General features: G+C 35.4%; 1 protein-coding gene across 4 annotated transcripts in view; it reads left to right on the top strand.

The window, feature by feature from the left end:
• The window catches only part of pcdh7b (protocadherin 7b), a 253173-nt gene extending 230966 nt beyond the window's left edge, over positions 1-22207 (top strand). For 2 of the 4 annotated variants that reach the window (XM_056462282.1, XM_056462283.1), the window contains exon 3: positions 17374-22207. In XM_056462282.1, the coding sequence (XP_056318257.1) occupies positions 17374-17798 (425 nt within the window). In that variant the 3' untranslated portion in view covers positions 17799-22207. Of the gene's footprint in view, positions 1-16225; positions 16245-17373 lie in introns of all 4 variants that reach the window. The other 2 variants (XM_056462284.1, XM_056462286.1) reach the window with 2 other exon arrangements.
• Positions 22208-22734: the final 527 nt, after the last annotated feature.

The following is a 22734-nucleotide window of genomic DNA, read 5'->3' on the forward strand; positions in this document are numbered from 1 at the left end:
CAACTCTACAGTTTAACAAAGTGACATTTATTGACATTTTAGTAGTTTGAAATAATATAATAGAAGAAATAAGTCTGTAAAAAAAATAAAAAACTGGCAGTTTATTACATTTATTATTATATTATTTCTTATTATATGTTTTTTGTAATGTCATATCAAACACCAACCCTGAAAATATATCACTTATATATATATTTATCTATATCTATATATATATTTATATTTATATTCATATATATATTTTTTAATTAGTTAATTCAAATAAGGGCGTCAGAGTGGCTCAGTCGGTAGCACAGCAAGAAGGTCGCTGGATCTGTTGCCATTTCTGTGTGATGTTTGCATGTTCTCCCCATATTGGCGTGGGTTTTCTCTGGGTGCTCCAGTTTCCCCCACAGGCCAAAGACATGTGCTATAGGTGAACTGAATGGTCTAAATTGGCTGTACATTGTTAAAAAAAATCCTGGTTGCCTTAAATTGTTTAAGCTAAATCAAATTAACCTTATGAGTCCATTAAACTTATATTATGTAAAGCTTACTTAAAACAGCTTGTGCAACTTATAAAATTAAGTTAGAACACGATAAACTTAGTTTAATGAGTTACAATGAACTAAAAACATATGCTGTCAGGACTAACTGATCACATATTTTTTTACAGTGTAGTGTATATGTGCAAATGCAAGAGTGTATTGGTGTTTCCCAGAATTGGGTTGTGGCTGGAAGGATATCCGCTGTGTAAAACATATGCTGGATACGTTAGTGGTTCATTCCGCTGTGGCGACCAATGATTAATAAAGGGACTAAGCTAAAAATAAAATGAATGGATGAATAATTCAAATGAACAAACTGATAAATGAAGCTAAAACTAATCTAAAACACGAATGCTCGAAAGGCTTGAGATACTTTAGAATATTGCACTGTTTGGTATTACTTGTTACTTACTGTAAGTGTCCATACACTTTATTGGGTCACATAAAGGTGATGTTTGCTGATAGATGTGATGGCTGTAGTCTAGATGTCCACAGTGTGCAAAGAAATAGAGAAAGTGACAGGGAGAACATTAGATCAGCAGCCTAATGAGTCTACAAGGACAGTCCAGCGTTATTGAATCAAATGGACAGCACTAACTGAGAAGAAAAGAACAGTCTCTCTCATTTTTCTTTTCCCTCAGCTTTTTCAGTAGTGTCTGGTGGGTGAAAAAAAAACAAGCTTGTGCAGATGCCTCCTAATGAAAATATGAAACTCGTGATGCACCATTAGGACAGACGTGTTAAAGAGAGGTTTTAATCTCACTAAGAGAAAGCGTGTGAGGCTGATTACAGTAGATATATAGATGCAGGAGACACACACTGGAGCATTAACAGAAGTACAGACATTGCTATTGTTGCATAGAAATGGAAGGATTGTGTTTCTATATGTGTATTTCCTTACTGCACAGCACGCAGAAAAGCAAAATGTCAGCAAGACTCCGTGACACAATAGGCAAACAATACAAGTATGATGAACTGCATCTGCTGAGATTCTGATAGGTGAAACAAGTTGACATTTTGCCCATAATGCTACAGGGCTGAGGAGCTGCCAGAGCAACTGATAGAAAGAAAGATGTTTCTTGTGGTTGAATCATATTTTTGTTTTGTTCACAGTTGATGTTGCTATTGCTCAGACTGAGCTTGTTGAGGAGTCATGAAACCCTCAACTAAATTTTCTGAGATTTTAACAGATTTGTGTGTTGAACATCAATTAGGATAACATAAGCATCTGTTAGCTGTAATTGTAGGGAACAACTGGATAATTCTGAGCTTTTCCCTAGTAATTTCAACTTGTGGGTTCATCTTCTGGGTTGTACTTTGATGATGCATTTGGTGTCTAATTAGTATTCATAAGAATGAGTTTTCTTATTCGATGAGAAGAGCTGCTCCTGCATCATTCGGTCAAGATGGATCACAGAACTAGTAGTGTTGTCAGAAGGACCAACTTTGGAACAAGTTTGAAAAAAAAAAACTATGATAGTAGCATCTGCTTATTTTATTTTTGAATACTGTTGATTGGATTCTTAAAGACTGCTGATTGGGCGTTGTGTGATATGTTTGTGATTGGCTGTAATGATCATCGGTTTGCAAGACACTTGATTCACTGACAAGAGTTTGAAATTCGTGCCTATCAGCTGATCCATCTGCGGATTGTCACAGCATTCAAACACTCCAGTGCACGATGACTTTTCTGTTCCTTCAATGTAGAAATATGTGTATTTTAAGTTTGAAAAAGACACTCTTTAAATATGCAAATCCTTAATTTCCACATATTCTACCTATCGCTTTTCAGTCAAAGTCAATATGGGGCACTGAGAGGTGCTTGCTCTCCTTTTTCTCCCCTGTTTGCCTCATAAAACCCACTCCCATACATTCTGCTTGAAGCTTTTCATGTCAATTTAAATTGCACTTAAATTATATACCGTGCTCAGCAAAAATGAGTACACCCCATTATGAAAATAAATATTTTTATCCATTTCTATGGGTACTCTATATATTGGTGTATTTGAAAAAAAAAACGATTAAACATATTTTGCTAAAATAATAATTAATAAAATAATATATATATATATATATATATATATATATATATATATATATATATATATATATATATATATATATATATATATATATATATATATATATATATATCATCTTTAAAAATGTAAAGATAATACATTTATATTCATGTAAAATATTGCAAAGATTTTGGTAGATAAGCTCCAGATTTGGCTTCAGTACTGACTAATGTAATGTATATGCACAAATATAATATAGTAAATCATCCTACAGACACTATTAATTTAAATGAGATATTTGTGGGGGGTGTACTTATGTATGCTGAGCACTGTAAATATTATTAGGTAGACTTAAACTGAAAGATGTGGGTTGCATTGCCTTTATGATTTTGGGTTTGTGTTTTTGAAAGTTTGCATTACTTCTTTTAAGGATTTTTTGGTAAATATAACAATCAAAAGAACAGTGTTTGTTTGAAACATATCTATTTTCATGCTTATCTTCATGTTTTCATCAGTTTAAAATGCCCTTGAATAAAAGTATTAATGTCTTTTGAACATGTTTGCCGCAAAGATTTGAACAGTAGCGTATGCCGCTGCCAAGTTGGCAGATATCATTTTTCCAGCAGTGTTCATGCAACTTTCCTGTGTTTTGTATTTCTGGCACCTTCACTGCGAACATCCTCCTACTGTACATTGCAATGCCATCAGTCTAAGATAAAGTGTTATTTATTATATCAATAATTTTTTCCCCAAAAGAAAAAAAGGTGTCATTATTTACTTAACCTGATTTTAAGGATTGAACCCTCAATGATTTCCACTGTATGGTTAAAAACACACACATTCCCTAAGATGTATAATTTTGTCCACCGAAAAAAAAAAAAGATTGATTGGAATTACTAAAATTTGTTAAGGTAACTGATTACAAACTATTTATATGGGCTGAATTTAAACAAACAAATTAAATTTAGTAATGTTCAACTTAATTTCATTGTTTAAATGAAGCCCACATGAATTCTTTGATTTAAAAAAAAAAAAATTGCAAATCCAATGAATATTTTTTTTTTGTGTGTTTGACAGAAAAAAAAAAAATCATACATATTTGCATATAAATGAAGATGATTAAATTAAGACAGAATTGTTTCTCTTTGTGTTTGTGAGATTGCATAACACTGACACTGCGTTGAACGCATGTTGCAGACGCCCTTCAGCAAATGCCATATATCTATTGGCTAATCTTGTGGATTGTGCTGAGAATTTGTAGCGCCCGCTACCCTCATCTCGCTCTCTCTCACAGACACACACAGAGATTGGACAGAGGGGTCAGCAGTTCTGGCTGGCAGTTATGTTTTGGCAGGGCCTCCCATCCGGAAAACAGAGAGCAAAAGAGCAGCCTGTAGTTCAGCTGGCCTCTAAGGGACGAGGCTTAACTTGCAGAAGATGAAAACACATGCACACGCAGAGCGCTAAAAATATAGAAGGACGACTAATGCTCTCACGCGCAAGCACATTCGTGCGCTCTAGAAAACCAAGGCATTAAGCCTTAAACAGCAGGACAAAATACACACACGTGCACACACCCAAACACATAGATTACAAAATCCTCATATCCCTGTCAATTAGCTGAGCCTCTGGCCCACTTACAGCTTTCCAGAACCCTGCCACCAGCCTCACAACAGCAGAGCTCCAACTGCGCCAGGGAATCCACTTTTGTCCACACGTAATTAACTCACAGAATAGCTCTGAGAGCCATATCTTCCGTTCCCCCCCCACCACCCCTCCCGCCATTCCCCTGATCTCTCGTTTTCAAACCCTCCGTCGGAGAAGAGTGGATGTTTCTTTTGAGTTATTCAAAAGGACTGGCTGTGGAAAATGGCAGGCATTATACTCTGAGCCCCCGTCGGCAGAAAAGCCCACTATACGGAGTGACAGTTAGCGTGCAACAGAGCCGCATGCGTTTCCGGCAACTCTATAGTCCAGCGACCGACGCTTTGCCCCGGGATAGAGGAGCGAGTATGGCCCCTTTTGTTTGCTGTTTCCAAAAGCTTCACTTTTCAGACTTAAAAAAAGTGACTTGGGGTCAAATTTAAAGGCTTGGGGATTTCAGATGGGGATGTGAAAGGAAGAAATTCCCTATAGGACCATAGATGTTTGCTCGCTGTTGTGAGTGGTGGAATCCATGTGTCCAAATGCAACATTTATTTTTCATTTACAAAACAGTGACCGAAAATAATGAGCTCAAACTGAGAAACTAGACATAGTGTTAGTTTCATACTGAATACTTTATCAAACAATGTTTCTTTTCAACATGCACTCGCTGCATTTAAAAGTAGACACTTCAAGTTTTCTATAGTTGTATGTCTCATGCCTGTGTGTTTTGTTTTCAGTGAGCTTCCGTGCATTTTAGGGCATACTCACACTATGTACAGTTGCCTTAAACCGGGCCAAAGCACGCTTGTCCCCCTTCCCGTCTATCCCGACGGCCCGCACTCACATTACATTTGGGCCTGGACACGCTTACGTCATTGATGATGCGCTGTTCAGTAAGCGCTCTCGCTCAGCACAATGGAGCTTTCTTTAGTTTATTGTTTTGGTCGTTTGATATGCTGTGACACGCAGTCTAATATTTTGCCGAACAGATCCGCGACTTTTGACGCTCATAAACAATTAGAAAGTGCTGCAGGAATTAGGAGGTTTGCTGAGGAATTAGGAGGTTTGCTGAAGGTGCAGCTGCCGTGCAGTGAGGGGTTTGCGTCATTAATAAACTACGACAGTTTGTGTTCAGAATGATTAATAAATCCATATGAAACAGTCCCGTAAAAGTTACGTCTCGTGCCCGAAACTGAAGACGAGACGTGACTTTTATGGATTTAATAATCATTCTGAACACAAACTGTCGTAGTGCGTTCTGGCACACCTCTTCCAAACGAGCCAGGGCCGGCCAAGTGAACCGTACCTGGCCCGATTCAGAGCACTCACATTTCTCAAATGATCCGGGAAACGGGCCTGAGCACGGTTCGGATAGCATAGTGTGAGTAGGCCCTTAGTGACACATTTCTAAAAACTGTTCGCGGAGAGAGAGAAGAAAGAATGCCTATACTGTTTATTTTCATTATTGGTAACACTTTATAATAACTACACACTATAAATCATTTATTAAGCATTAGCATCTAGTGAATTCATTATTTGTTAAGCATTAACTCTACATTAATAAATGTTAGTAAGCAGTTTATAACTGCAGCTATAAATGCTGTATTCTTGACTTATAAGCACCTATATAATGTGCTTAATAATTGTATTTTCATACTTAGTTAATGATTTATTTTTCATTACTAAATTAAGTATTGCATTATTTACAAACCAGTTGTATTTAAGAGTAGTTGAGGGTTTTTAGGATCATTCAGAATGAGTTAGTAAATGATTATTAAACTATTGAAATCAACGTTTATACATCTTATTATTCAGGCATATACTAATAGTTAACTAATATGTTAACAAATGCTTTATTAACTCAACTTCACGCAATTTTGTGACCTAATCTAAAGTGAGGACTATTTATGCTTTATAAAACCCTTATAAATGACAAATAAAGGCTCAGAATCAAATGAACAATAATCTTTGCAATCTTTTCTAAAAAATAAAATTACTGTAAAGTTTAAACTATGGCAAATAACAGGAGTGTCAAAATACGGCATAAAACAACAACAACAATATAATAATTTAACAATATAATAAGATGCAATGTTTAAACTGTACAGTTATTTTATTTTAGATAAGGTTGCAAAGATTTATTTTTCATTTGAAGTTTATTTGTGTATCTTTAAATGAAAATGAATGAATAATGTCAATTTTCCTGTTTAGAATTTAACTGAGCCTTTATTTGTCATTTATAAGGGATTTATGAAGCATAATTAGTCCTCACTTTAGATTAGGTCACAAAACTAGATGAAGTTGAGTTAATAAAGCATTTATTAACATATTAGTTAACTATTAGTATATGCCTGAATAAATAAGACATATAAACGTTGATTTCAATAGTTTATTAATCATTTACTAACTCATTCTGAATGATCCTAAAAACCCTCAACTACTTTAAATACAACTGGTTTGTAAATAATGCAATACTTAATTTAGTAATGGAAAATAAATCATTAGCAAAGTATGAAAGTACAAGTATTAAGCACATTATAAATATGTTTGTAAGTCAAGAATAGAGCATTGTAGCTGCAGTTATAAACTGCTTACTAACGCTTATTAATGTAGAGTTAATGCTTAACAAATAATGAATTAACTATTTGCTAATGCTTAATAAATGATTTATAGTGTGTAGTTATTATAAAGTGTTACCTCATTATTTTGTAAAAGCACACATTTTTGTTGTTATTGTGAGTGTACACAAAAAAGTAGACACCTAACAGATTCGATTGATGTGTTGCTCTTATCTTTATGATAAAAACTAAAAGTGTAATTTAAGTTATTTTTGGCACAATCAGGAGAAGACGCCTCAAACAGTGTATACACATCTACATGCCAACTAATTCTCATTAGATTATAAGTAGACTGTTAGGTTGGGGTTAGAGATGAAGTTGGTGTAAGTTGACATGTACTTGCAAATAGTTATTAAAAACTACAGCTACTACTTTTGTCACGATCTCTGAAATAGCAACAACAAAAGGATCTAAGATGCAAGGTCTTTAAAAACCAGTGGAAGGACAAACAGTGCAAAATATAGAAGAGCCGGTGAAGTCCAGATAAAGTGTACCTCTTTTGAACACAAATTCAATCAGAAAGTATACACTACCGTTCAAAATTTTTGGAAGTTTTTTTTTTTTTTTTCTAATTTTGTTCATCAAGGCAGCATTTATTTATTGTAAAAATTAATAAATAAATAAAAATAAAAATGTGAAATTGTTAAATATTGATTACAATTTTAAGTAACTGATTTCTTATTGCATGTAGTTTCAAATACAATTATTATTCCAGTCAGTATTGCTTTTATTAATATAACCATTTATAATAATAATAATAATAATAATAATAATAATAATTAATATTAAAGTGATTTTCAGAAGGATTATGTGACTCTGAAGACTGAAGTAATGAAGCTGAAAATACATCTTTAAAATCACTGGAATAAATGATTCAATTAATTGATAGACTACTTTTGAACAGTTATTTTATAGTGCAATAACATTTCAGTATTTACAATGTGTACTGTATTTTTGATGAAATAGATAATCCTACTGACCCCAAAGTTTTGACCGGTTGTGCAGTTTTGAGAAAAGGCTGAGATGCCCCTTGGTTTAATATTTTGCATCTAATGCATACAAGTCAGGCAAAATCCCTTTTTATTGCATCTATTCAAACATTTCGAAAAAAGAACTCAAGAGACACAGAGAGAGATGAATAAAAATGGATCAGCAGATTTCAGTCTGACTTATTCACTCTTGTAAGATGTTCATTTAAATGAAACAAGGTGGAGGCAGAGTCATTCTAGCAATGATTGAATTCATCTCAATGCATGTTTGACCTGTGTCTGCCCTCATCTAAATGCTTTGAATTATTACTGCTTCAGAGTGCGTCTTTGAATGACATTTTAAATGGTCTCCATCTTACCTCTATAATGAGATGGAAGAGAGACAGAGATTGTGCAAATCACAATTACATGCTGTTATATTGCATTAACTGCAGCCTAAAATCAGACAGTGTTCTTTTCCATTGGCAATGAGATTACTGGACAAAACTGTTCTAAGAACAGAGCTTAAAATAGGAGCACAAGCGAGAGTGGATGGGGAAAAAGAATCCAGAATTTGAGCTTATATGTAAAAAAAGGGCTTGGGGAAAAAAGAACAAACACTAAAAAGAAAACTACTTAATATTCTACGCTTAGAATATTAAAGGGTGGCACGGTGGCTTAGTGGTTAGCACAGTCGCTTCACGGCACGAAGGTTGCTGGTTTGAGCCCCGTCAGGGTCAGTTGGCATTTCTCTGTGGAGTTTGCATGTACTTCCCGTGTTGGTGTTGGTGTGGGTTACCTTCTGGTGCTCCGGTTTCCCCCACAGTCCAAACACATGCGCTAAACTAAATTGGCTGTAGTGTATGTGTGGGAATGTGAGAGTGTATGGGTACAGGAGTGTATTCCCAGTACAGGATTTCAGCTGGAAGGACATCGGCTGTGCAGAACATATGCTAGATAAGTTGGCGGTTCATTCCGCCATGGCGACTTCTGAGGAATAAAGGGACTAAGCTGAAGAAAAATGAATGAATGAATGTTAGAATACTAGTCATAGTTGACTTGAATGAGCACACAAGAAGAATGAATCCCAGACAAAACTATCTAATGTAAATAAATACATAATTCTATAAATAAATTCATCCATCTTTGACATTCAAGGCTCATTTTTAAAGCATTTTTCATGCTGAAGTAAAACCGTAACCAACTGTTCATTGTGAGCTTTCAATGAGTACTTTTTTTGTGAAATTTCGGTGTATAAAAATGTTACAGAGATGGAATGGTAAAAACAGAAGCGTAGCCTCCAGTAACAGGCTGTATGGCAGCGGTGTGAGGAGCGCTAATGAAGTAGCGCTCTCACGCATGCCGCTCCTTTTGTTGTTTTTCACTGGAGGAAACAGTCGCTGAAGATGGCGTAGTAAGCGATAGATGAAAAGCCAATGTACGGCCTTGAGGGGCCTAAGCGGTCTGAGAGCCAGGCATAGGAGTTGTAAAGCCGTGGAAATGTGCTAGTGGTCTGACGGCAGGAAATGTTCATCAACTGAACAAAGAAATTTGGCTGAACTTGGAGGTCTATGTGGACACAATTATGGGCTGATGGGAGTCCAGATGTAAAATTAGTTTTGTTTAATGAAAGAAAGAAAGAAAGAAAGAAAGAAAGAAAGAAAGAAAGAAAAAGAAAGAAAGAAAGAAAGAAAGAAAGAAAGAAAGAGCAATGTAATTATTTTCATCATCATCATTATTAGTAGTATTGGCTTATTATTCCAAATATGCATCTCTCTCCTGTCACTGTCTCCTCACAGCAAGAAGGTCGCTGTTTCAAGGCCCGGCTGGATTAGTTGGTTTTTCTGTTTGTATGTTTGTATGTCTGGTTTCCCCCATAGTCCAAAGACATGCGGTATACAGTAGGTGAATTGAATAAACTAAATTGGCCATGGTGTATGTGAGTGTGTCAGTGCTTTCCACACATAGACTTTACTTGGGTGGGCCGTCCAGGTATATTAACGGCCGCCCAAGTATTGAGTGACACGTTTTTTTACTATTATTATTATCAACTTTTTACACTTTTTTTCCCCCCGCCTAATATAAACATCCGGAGCCATTAAGTAGTGGAAAATCTACTCTCCTTTACCCATTTTATACTGCTTGTTCTGTTTGCACACTGTCAACGCACAGACTAGGGCTCCGAACGAAACTATCTACTACTCAGTAGGTACTGCATTTGAATTTAAACGTGCTGAATGGAATTCGGACGTACTACATGCGCCATTTTGTTTTGGTCACATGACCTACCTGCATCAGTTGCGTCGCATCACTCCCATTCATGAATTCTCTCGCAGGACATCATGGGATAGCACAGCGTTTATGGGATGCGCACTTCAGAATCTCACTGGAAGTAGTAAGTCATCCAGGTACTTCTCGCATACTGATTTTCAAATTCTATGAATTCGGACATACTACTCGGCTCACATACTGATTTAAGCGTACTATATAGTATTGAAGTATGCAGTTTCGGACGCAGCCTCGGTCTCATGTGCTCTACAGACCTACAGAGACCCGCAACCTTTTGTGTCCAGCCAGGGTTTCTAAATCTACTAAAATGTCTGGGATTGGGTTTTGCTTTTCTAAGCTGTCTTTAATTTTATACGCACAGCCACGAGAGAGACATTAAATAAGTAATTCTTTAATCTAAACGACTTAGAAAAACTTTACTAAACACTCGGAGAGGACAAAATGACATCTAAATTGGCTGCAGAAAATAAGTACACCATTAGGAATGGCTTATCAACTCATTGGTCTTAATAATCTACACGTTTTATTCTTGTAATTATAAAATTTTTAGACATATTGTCTGCTTTTATTCATTTTTTTCTGTCATTTATTTGTCATTTGCTGTATAGTATATTAATTTGATGATGTCAATGTTACATATTTTATACATTTAAAATGCTTTGGCAATACTGTACAAAATGTCATGCAAAAGCAACCTGACATTGAATGAGACATAGAAAGAAGCAGATTTTACTAGTCAGTGGGTGCACATGCCTCCAGATTAGCATAAATAGTCGATTTTTAAATTTATTTCAACAGTCTTTTATTAACTTTAACCCATTAAAAAGAAAAAGTTTAAACAGATAAAAATTTAAAATTGTGCTAAAAAAATCGAATTATGTTTTGTTTGTCACATATAGTTAACTATTCATGCACTTTGGGTAAAATGTTTTTCAAATCCGGCTACCACCCCTAGTATAAGTACTGGTGTTTCCCAATACTGGGTTGCGGCTGGAAGGGCATCTGCTGCATAAAACTTGAATACCCTGAAAGAAAAGTCAAGTGGCTGGGAATGACCTTTTTACAGTGTCTGGTATAATGTTAATGTTGTTTTCGTGTGTTTACATAGATGAAAATGGCCAAGGTGTAAATACACAGTACAGTTACGATCTTATTGCCACATTATATCGTTATAACATGATATCATTGCCTTCAGTGATTTCCTGAAGATGAATACCAAAAAAAAACGCAGCTCGAATAACTACAGCAGTCGCCATCATCTGATCTCATATGAAGAAAAGGATCGCGATAACATATGATGACATGTGCAAGTGCTGTCCCATTTCTTAGGGGAACATTTTGAAGCCCTTTCCCTTCACAGTATTTTTCAAGGGCCAAGGGGAAGGAGTAGGGGTACTAAAATAGACTTGGGATTGAACCTAAATGTCTAGCTTAACTTGCATCCAATGAAAGGAGCCAATTTTTATTTATTTTTTTTAATGAACGACTTGAACCAAATCGCAAAAGTCTGAATAATAATTTCACAAATATGACTAAACTAGGGATGCACGATATGACGGCGGCCATATCGATATCGGACGATAAATGCTATTTTTAATGTTATCATTATGGGTCCGATATCAAAATTAGACCGATATCATTAACCCGATAGATTACATAATTTAACAGAACTGCTTCACCCATGCATGGGTTGAACTTGTTCAGACTTGTCCAGTGCACTATAATGGAGCTTTCCTAATATTGTTTATTCCTTTAAAGTCTGTCCTTTTTTGTGTGGTCTTGCTGTGCGTTAATAACTTAGTAAGTGATCATTTTCCTTATAGTTTTAGATATGTTTGATAGTGTCATAGTGTATTTTAGGTTAAATCGCCTCAGGAAAAAAATTGCATGTGTAAACATAGAATAGTTCACTGTATAAAAATAATGCATTTTTGAAATATTTATAGGGCATCCGCTGCGTAAAATATGTGCTGGGTAAGTTGGTGGTTCATTCCGCTGTGGTGATCCTGGATTAATAAAGGGACTAAGCCGAAAAGAAAATGAATGAATGAATGAAATATTTATATTTATCAGCTAATATATCGGTTATCGGCCGCTATATCTTAAGAGTTATCGGTTATCGATATCGGCCAAAAAACCCATATAGGTGCATCCCTAGAATAAACCACTGTTTATGATAATTTTCTGAAGTTTTTGCTTGAAGCCGCTTTACAACTGCATGGCTTAGAGAGCAACCAGCACTTTTTTTCTTCTCTCTCTCTCTCTCTCTCTCTCTATCTCTCTCATTGTGTTTGATAGATGGAAGAAAGTCATACAGCTTTCAAATTACATCAGATTTCCCCCCCCCCCCCCCCTTACTTTCTTACAAAGACTCAAGCCAATGTTTTAAAGAGATGAGTGCTGACGTTCTCTTGACAGTTGTGTATGTGAATAACCTGTTACAATCCTTAATGCCTCTTTGAACACATTAACTGTCATATAAGATTTATCCAGCCATTTTGTAATCCCTGTCTGAAGCATTAACATTGCGCTGGCATATCGACGTTCTGCAGATCGGAGCCTACACTCATCTTTGTTATTAGTGCTATTGAGGTATTGTCGCTTGACTGAGCGTTCATTGGTGCATGACAGAGCTTTGTGGGCAGAACGTACATTCACACCTCTCTCTAGACACTGGGCAATAATCCAGCCTCATAAAAGCACACAGGAAGCACCAGTGAACTCTTTCTGCGGTCAGGAGTCTAAGTCAGGCCCAACTAACCCTTACTTGCCCACAACGCAACCACACCGCATTGACCACCGCTAAAGGCAAGAGCAGCTCTGCAGGCATTATAGACAGACCTTGAGGTCAGAAGGATGTATTTGGGGGTTTGCTTAAGGCCAGTGAGAGGCTGTAACCAGACAAGGATGCTATATTGGTTTGTGGCAACTAACACTATAGAGAGACAGTCTGAGGAAGTATACATGTAAATGTTTTGTAATCGGTGACTGAAGAACGCCATTTAAAGCACTCTATTATTTTCACAGCACTGATTTCTTGAAATTGAATGGCTTAATAATGTAAGTTTGTAGAGCGTCATGTTTGTAGTTCTTGTATAGATGTGCTTGTTTCTTTTCTCACTCTCAATTTTGATCATTCTGTCAATGAATATCGTTGTATGGTGCCCCGTAGAAGACTTTTAGTAACCCTTTCTATAAATCCCATGCTCATAATGAATTATAGTTCTGTTTAGAAGTATTTATAATCAAGCCTGACAGTTATATAAATGTATCTACTCTCAGAAATAAAAGTACGCAAGCTGTCACTGGGGTGATACCTTTTCAAAAGGTACACATTTGTACTTAAAGGGTTCATATTGGTACCTCAAAAGTATATATTAGTACCTAAACAATTTAAGAGGAACACTTTTGTACCTTTTTAGGTACTAATATGTAGCCTTGAGATATTAATATGGACCTTTAAAGTACAAATTCGCACCTTTTGAAAAGGTACCACCCCAGTGACAGCTTGCATACCTTTATTTCTGAGAGTGTATAATGACAACAAAACCTATAATGTATTATAAATGGCAGATACATCTATATTTATATCTTCATGTATCTGCATTTCTACACCTATAATAGCACTTTAATACACACTATGAATCATTTTTTAAGCATTAGTAAATAGTTAATTCATTATTTGTTAGACATTAACTCCACATTAACAGATGTTAGTAAGCAGTTTATAACTGCAGATACAAATGCTCCATTCTTGACTTATAGGCACATGTGTGTGCTTGATTGTATTTTCATACTTTGTTCTTTCTTATTTTGGTCACTATTGTAATGATCCTTTTGTTGAATTTAAGTTACATTGCAACTAATTCTCATTAGATTATAAGTAGACTGTTAGGGTTAGGATAATGTATGTTGAAGCATCAGTATCAACAGATATTTAGCAGTCTAATACTCAAGTGGACTATCAAAATAAATTGTTACCATTATTTTTTTCATGACTAAATTAAGTATTGCATCATTTACAAACCAGTTATTTGAGAGAAGTTGCTGGTTTTTGAAAATTATTCAGAATGTAAGTACATGATAAAAAAAAATCATATTAACATGTATATATCTTATTATTCAGACATATATTAATAGTTAATTTCTATGTTAATAAATGCTTTATTAACTCAACTTCATCCACTTTTTTGTGACCTAATCTAGTAAGGATGATGCATGGTTTATTAATCCCTTATAAATGACAAATAAAGGCACTTCTGTTATAGACTATTTCAATGTGGTCATGTCATTGGCCCATGAACATTTATTGCTTGCTATCAATCTAGTTCATAACTGTTACAGAAGGCAATTCAATCCTAAATTACAGTTAAAACAGCTGTCATAACACTATTTATCATTATGTGTCGCTTTTCAGATTCTCAGAAAGTATAGAAATTTAAAAATGTAAAACTGAAAGTACGTTGGGACAATTGTTATTCTTTACACCCCTTAAAATGGTCTATTCGGCAAAGCTTAAACTTTTCAATAATTAATTTTTTAGATAAAATTGCAAAGATTTAATGTTCATTCGATACTAAGCCTTTAATTATTATTTATTAGGGATTTACAAAGCATAAATAGTCCTCATTTTAGAATAGGTCACAAAATTGGATGAAGTTGAGTTGATAAAGCATTTATTAACATACAAATTATTAGTATATGCCTGAATAATAATATATCGATGTTGATTTGAATAGTTTATTAATCATTTAATAACTCATTTTGAATTATCTTAAAACTCCCAACTACTCTTAAAAACAAATGATTTGTAAATAAAACAATACTTAATTTAGTCATGAAAAAATAAACAACAACAGTAACAAAGTATGAAAGTAGTGTACAATTAAGCACATTTTAAATGTGCTTATGTCAGGAATAGAACATTTGTATCTGCAGTTATAAACTGCCTACTAACATCTATTAATGTAAAGTTAATGCTTAACAGATAATAAATCCTCTATTTGCTAATGCCTAATAGACGATTTATATTGTGTAGTTTTTATAAAGTGTTACCCATGTTCCTAACACAAAATAAGTTAATTATAAGTAATAATTAGCCCTTCATGAATGTATTTATAAAGATCCAGTCTCTAATGTTAAGACTGTGTTATGTTATAGTTACAAAAACTCATTAACAGATTCAGTTTTGTCAAATTTGACCAAAGACGGGCCAAAGTTGGTCACAGTAACCTTTGATTTGACCCGCCATGCCATCTGAGAATGGTTTAGAGATTGTCATTTGAAATTTACCATAACCTTTTAGTTGTTTGTTTTATTGTTAAGCTACAAAAAAGCTATCTGAAATTAAATGTTTCAATGTAAATGGTGTAAATTAATCAGATTTAGAGATGCAGAGACTTGGCAAAGGCATCTTCTGCTTAGTTTATTCAGCATTTGAACTCCACTGTGTTCTAAATGTGACTGTTAATGTTTTATTGTAAGTTATCCTTAAAAGGTTATACTGCGTTAGTTAATATAATTCAAAGTCATGTTTTCTGTTTATTTTTTAATATTATAAAATGAATTAGGAAATTAGCCATGGCAATTTTAATGTAAAATAGTTTGATATGTTAATCTGTGGCCCACGAATAATAATGATTTGGTTTTTGGCCCTTCAAATGAAAAAGTTTTATTAGATCGACTAATTAATATTTATAAATCAGTATATAGCATGTTATAACATGTATATATATATATATATATATATATATATATATATATATATATATATATATATATATATATATATATATATATATATATATATATATCAATAATGTACTATAAATTAATTACATTATTATAAATGTAGATTGAACTGTCATTATAATACATTAAATGCTTTGTTGTGTGACAGATGCATTTATCTAATTGTTTTGCTAGACTGTAAATAATTATAAACAGAGTTCTAATGGATTATGAGCATGGGCTCTGTAAAACTGACTTTTTTTGCAAACATGCCATGTAAATAAATGATTCTCAGATAACTGCAACACATTAGGCTTCTTTGCTTTTGTCTTATACTTTTTATTTCTTTCTAAATTGATTAGACTTGCATAGCATTACACTGTGAAGAAACCGAGCAGTGATTATATCCTATTCTTTCTTTGCAGGAGAAAAAGAACATTAAAAGTAAGCCATGGTTAACCCAAATTTTTGCTTTCCAACAAAAGGCAGCATGCTTTCTATTTTATTATTATTATTATTTTATGTTTTTAGATTTGCACTCACCCTCTCTTGCTTGTGCCATACCTCACATTTGGTCATTAACCGACCATCTCTAACACCGCAGCTTTGTGCTTTGGCATCAAAGTTTAGGGATTTCAGCGTTTAGTGTTTGTGTGCACTTCAGATTAGCGAACTTCATATTCAGCCGTGTTTGTGCATAGACTTTTTTTGCGCATCTGATGGTTATATGTTTGCTTGTCGAGTGCTTAAAAGTGTAAACAGAAAGTATTTGTTCAGTCGACAATCTGAATAGAAGAGATATGAGATGTTAAGGATACTCGTGGCTTTGAATCTAAAACTGATCTCTTCTCCCAGCCTGGGAAAACAAGCAATCACTCAGATGCGTGACAGTTTAGAAAACGTTTACATAATCCTTCAAACTTAACTTATGCTTCATAGATGTACAGTTAACTGGAAAATCCTCTAATATGTTGTTCTTTAAGTACAAAGCAGGTGTTTCCTCAGGCCAAAGAGGGGATTAATAAAGAAAAAAGTTATTTTTCTGTACATCTTTTCTAAAATTGAATAGCTTTAGTCAGCTTGTTAGCCAAAAGAACACAACATATACACAACGCTCACATATATACACACTAGTCAGACACACAGCCATTAGAGATGGATTCAGGTTATTAGTTTAGGAAGCAAAAGTCACAAAACAGTTGAATTGCCCCACGTTTTCAAAGCATGGTATTCTTTTTAGAGCTCACATTATTTCTCCTTTTGTTTAATTTATGTTTTAGCTTTAAGTGTTGTTGTTTGTGTTTGTACGTTTCCATTTCTGTGTAACGTGGTATGTGTCAAGCATGAACTTACAGTCAATTAAAAAAGAAAGAAATGCACAAAGCTGCTCATAATAATTTAAGATCTCATCTGACCCTTAATAATATCACAGGCAGTTTCATGAGACACATACCACAATATATATATATATATATTTTTTTAGTGTCAGTACTTGAGTGTTTTGTTTTCTCCAGCTGTTTAAAATTAATCAACGTGACTAACAGTTCTGTTTCCTTCTCTCTGTTTCCCTCAGACTCTCGGCCCCTGCCTGACGTAGCTATGACGGGCAAATGCACGCGGGAGTGTGACGAATACGGCCACTCGGATGCCTGCTGGATGCCTGTGCGCACCTCGCCTGAACGTAGGCCTAAGGCCACCCCTCCCAAACTCTCCACCTTCATGACCTCCCCCGGAGGCAGCATTGCTGACCAGCCTGGCAGCCAGGAGACACTAGCTGTTGCCAACGGTGACCCCTCACATCTGCTGGGCGACCGTAACCGTAATCTCCTGAACAAGAAGATGGCATCCTCCTCCTCATCCTACGATGCGTTTACTTCAGCTGGATTTTCCGCCAGCGAGGACACATCTCGCCCGACCGAGGAGATTCCGCTAGCGCCCACGGGTGAATACAAGCCGACGCAATGCGGAACTCTGACCAGGCGGGAAGTTTACCTGTAAACGACACACACCGACTATCTGACAGTGACTCAGCATGGTCAGAGATACTGTTAGCAAACCAAACCCTAAGACTTAAAAAGCGACATGGATTTTCCTCAAACTGCTTGCAAAACAAAACTGAAATCGAGTAGAAACCACGGAATTACATGTTGTTGGATGTGTGTGTGCGCGAAGGATGAGATGGAGGAAGGGGGAAGTGGCCGAGGTGGAGAGAGGGGAATGCTGGTGGATCAGTGCTACTTTTGCTGCTAGCGTATCAGGCCCCGTAGACTTCCCCAAAGTGCTGCCTGGTTTCTCTAGACCTCTTTATAAACATGCATGCATCATCTAGCCCCTTAAGAGTGTGTGTGCCCCTTGAGATGGATCTGATGGACTATAGCTTTTTGTCTTTGATTTTGTAACTGTTGCTATGGGAACCGAGAAGACGTTCTGTCTTTTAATCCGTTTTTATTTGGAAGTGTTTTTATGTGGATGTATTCTGTCCATATGCAATCAGTCAAAAGACTGAACTGTCCACTCTGGACGACCAATCACATTAACAAAGAAGATGACAGGCTAACGATGGACAAAAAATTCATCATTGATGATGTCAGAGTGCTTGTTATGTCGTCATTGACTTTAGCCTTTTACAAGGGTTTGTAGATACAAAAATGGCGCAAGTGAACAGCGTACGCGCTGTAAACGATGAACTCACAGTGCGAGAAGCAAGTTTACCTGTGTGCCTATCAACCTTGCGTATACCCATGAAGGAACACAAGCATACACAGATCCACTAATGCACGTTTTTTTGTCGTGTGGGTGAAGTATTGTACATGTATAAATATATATATAAATATAAATACTGTAAACATACTCTTGACACATACATCAAAATCCCGTATCCATCCCACTCCCATACACCCGTGGAAGTAGATGGAGGTTCTGAACATGCCAGAGATTATCAGTTATATGCCATGGGTTTGTGCAAATGTGGCTCATTCCTCTATAGATGTGTGAAACTATGCTTATTTTGTGGCCTCACACAGTAAAACACACACACAAACAAAATAGATCCCCTTGCATTGTACATACACATTATAATTATCCCATAAAGCCACAGGAACACTATTTGGAGATGCTGCTGGGGTGAATTAGTCTAATAATATCGCCCTGCTGAAGAGCTTGGGCTGGCCCTGTGTAACATTCCTAGTATGAATGTTAAATAGAGCAATAAACTCATTCAACAGATTCAATCTCACATGCTTCAGAAGAGTAATCAAAGATGAGAACTCGTGTCCCTCGTGTAGCAGTCAGAGTCAACTGAATACTTGTACAATCACATTCAAAGTTCGGAGACTACCAGCACGACAGGAGCGATTCCAATGTGACGCACGATGCCGCTCTATAACCAAAGTATCGGGAACAACGTGACATGATGTCTCAAAGAACTGGGACAGGAAAGCTCCTTTTTTTAGGTCACATGTTGCTTTAATTACCTTCATGTACGATTCGGTGCCATGTGTGGAATCCACATGCACACTTACACATGCATCTTGGGCTTATCCCAAATCGAGGAGTAAACTTACAGTAGGAGTCATCACGCTTTTACAAACGGTGGTAAATTATTCAGATGCAATTGATTAATTTTATTTAGTTTTTTTGTATGTTTACGATTCCTTGAGTTTGAATGGACTGCCTTTTTTTCGCAGCTTCCAGATCTGTAGTCTGTATGTACTACTCGTGTTTAAAAGAAGTGCTCTGATGCTTACAAACTGTATACATAGATATGTACTTTTTATTGCACGTTTAAAGGGAATCTACACTTACTATGAAGAAGAAGAAAAAAAAAAGTGTACAAATATCATACCCTGTGAACATGGAGGTCCACTGCTTGCGTTTGTTACAAACAGACACTAGACATTGTAGTATGACTATGTATATTGATTTGACGAGGATGGAAAAGAATCACACACACTCGCGACTCACTGATTCATTTAGGATCATATCATCCATTGCTTATTTATCAGATTTATTTATATTTTGTTTTTAAGCGCGAAGGTACTTTTTTTACCCCATGCTTCTGTACTGTTTATAGTCTTTCTCACAGGAAACTGTACCTTTGATTATGTAGAAAATGAGGAAACTTGATTCCAAAACAATTCAAAAGGAGTCTTGCGTACCTCGCAACTTGCAGTTATGTTTGTTTTCCAAATATACGCTCATAATGATGCCCTCTTCAGATCTCATCAGTCATATCTTTGCCCTTCCTTCTCAGTGCCACTTTGTATATGTAGTGCTTCTGTAAAAAAGAAACAAAAAAAAAGTAAAAAAAAAGAAAAAAGAAAAGAAAAATCAAAACTATAGAGTGAATGCAAAATATGCAACTGTGCCTTTTTATACCTTTATTGGTATGACTCGTTGGTTTTAACCAGTATGAAACCAATTGTACCGAGAAGCTTTCTAAAAGTGGAGGAAAAGTACTTTATGCTGAAACTACAGTCCTGGCAATTTTACTATGATAGACTTTCAAATAACAAAAGCTTTTATCTTGTGGCTTCTTTAAGTAAGCTCAGTCGAACTTTGTCAAGTATATTGATGAGTACCAACTGTACATGTCATAGGTGATACCCTGGTATATCCATCCATTTCAAAGTTAGCATGGTCACATGTCCAAACGGCAGTTTTTTTTTTTACGGTACGGATACCTTTATGTCATGTAACAGTTCAGAAAGGTTTGGCACAATGCAAAAATTAGGTTTTTTTTTGTCCCACCTTTAGTCTGATTATTAAAAATACTTAAAATTAACAGCTATTTTCTTGACAAGTAAAAATATAGTTTTGTTTCTAGAAATAATAAATAACAATTAAGTGAGATTTTATATATTATCATTATTTGCCAGTGGGGAAAGTAAAATAATGTTATTCAAACTGAAAACAAGATTATTTTACTTATTTTACTTTTCAAGAGTTCACACTTTGGTGATGTTTGATTAAACGCTTGTTTGGCATGCTGTCTCATGATAGAGAGCCATGAGCTCAAAAGATCCTCGAGCCCTGGGCTCCCCCCGTTTGTAGGGCGAGAGGGGAAATTGAGTTCAGGTAGATCTCAAGAACTCCCCCACTTATTTCTGGCTAATGATGAATTGCGTTATGAGGGATAAATACTGTTGGCTAAGAACTTGAATATGGTGCCAATTTGGTTTAGTCAATTTACTTATGACGCATGTCTTTGGTCTGTGGAAAGAAACTGGGGAAACCCATGTGAGCACGGGGAGAACATGTAAACTCCGCCTATAACATCGACTGGCAGAGTAAGGATTAGAACTAGTAATGTTCTTGCTGTGAAGCAATAGTGCTAACCACTGGGCCACCATGCCACCCAATCTAGGAAGATGGGGAGGAAGTGGGGGATTCTTCAAGATGAAGATGACTGTTCTAGGAAGACTATGATTATTTATTGTGACTTAGGAAACATCTGATTGGAGAATCGTGTGATAGTTAATGCAGGACCAGCTGTGGTCAATCATAAGCCTGTGATCCTCTCGAAACTAGTTTATAAATAAACTTCACTTAATTATGACCTATTAATAAAACTATATTTTTTAGTTGTCAACAAAATGCTTTTTTTATTCAAGAATTGTAAGATATTTGACATATTTGGACTAGAAATGTGGGAAAAAAATATCTACATACTAAAAGCATATCTATTTTGCAGTGAATTGACACAATGCTGCAATGGTGGCACAGAAACAATGCAAAGAAAAGCAAAGCATGTCCATCAGAGATGAAGAAAACTCTCTTTCAGTTCTTCTGCAGTTTCCATGATATGAAAAAGTAACAGATAAACAAATATCCAAAGGTTTATGAAGAGGACACACACCTCAGAGAACCATAGAGTAGACATATCAGTTAAAGTAGGAATATTTATCTCTAAAAACTAAATCGAAGAGATTGAGACTGATACCAACCCCTACTATCCATGTCAGAAAACAGCACCTTAACTCCTAAAAGACATGACACTGACTTTGTTGTCGATGTGTTGAAATTGCATTAGCTTAATCGTCATTTGCACTCTGAGGTGTGTGTTCTTTAAGCTTTCAACTTAGAAGATATAAGACTTAAGTTGTAGCGCTTAGGTCATAGGACACATCACAGATACTGAAAAAAGAAATTGTAACTTTAATCATACTCTATTTGTCCTTTGACTTGGATGTTGATGTAGAATTGAGGATTGATTTTAATCATTGTTTTATTAGGAGTCACTATGCACGCAGCTTAGCTGAACATGGTAAATGTACTGAGCGCAAGCCCACCTCTATTTATGATCTATTTTACTTCTCTTTTTCTTTTTGGCTTTTGTACAGGTATTTCTGTAAATAAATTGCTTGTCATTTTTGTCTCTGCAGAAATTAAAATATACCATGATACAACACTGGCTTGGACTGTTTTTGAAATATTCCCTGGGGTGTCCTGCATATTAAAGTGTTAATGATTATTAAATCTATCAAATTATACACTGAATAGTTAAAAGGGTGCACTCAAAAATATTACTTATGCTACTTGTTCAAACTACTTACTTAAAATGAGTTGAAACAACACTATTCTTCTTATTATTTATTTATTTATTTTTTTTTTTTTTTGGGGGGGGGGGGCAACTTAATAGTTTTATGTTTAATCCCCTTAATTTGTAAAAAATGATTAAGTTAACGTAATTCATTTGTGTCAAGACAACATGAAGGAATTTTGTGGAACCGAGCATTTTTTTACAGTGTAGTTCACCCACAAAATCTGTCATTAGTTACTCACCTTTTCTTTTCTTCTGTTAAACTTATAAGAATATATTTTGGTAAGTAAAAAAGTACCTGTTTTTTTTACTATGGAAGTCAGTGATTACATGTTTTCAGTTTTCCTAAAAATATGTTCAGTGTACAACAGAAGGATTTAAACATAAAGATTT

This window comes from Danio aesculapii, chromosome 7, assembly GCF_903798145.1.
Source record: "Danio aesculapii chromosome 7, fDanAes4.1, whole genome shotgun sequence".
In the NCBI taxonomy this organism is placed as follows: domain Eukaryota; kingdom Metazoa; phylum Chordata; class Actinopteri; order Cypriniformes; family Danionidae; genus Danio; species Danio aesculapii.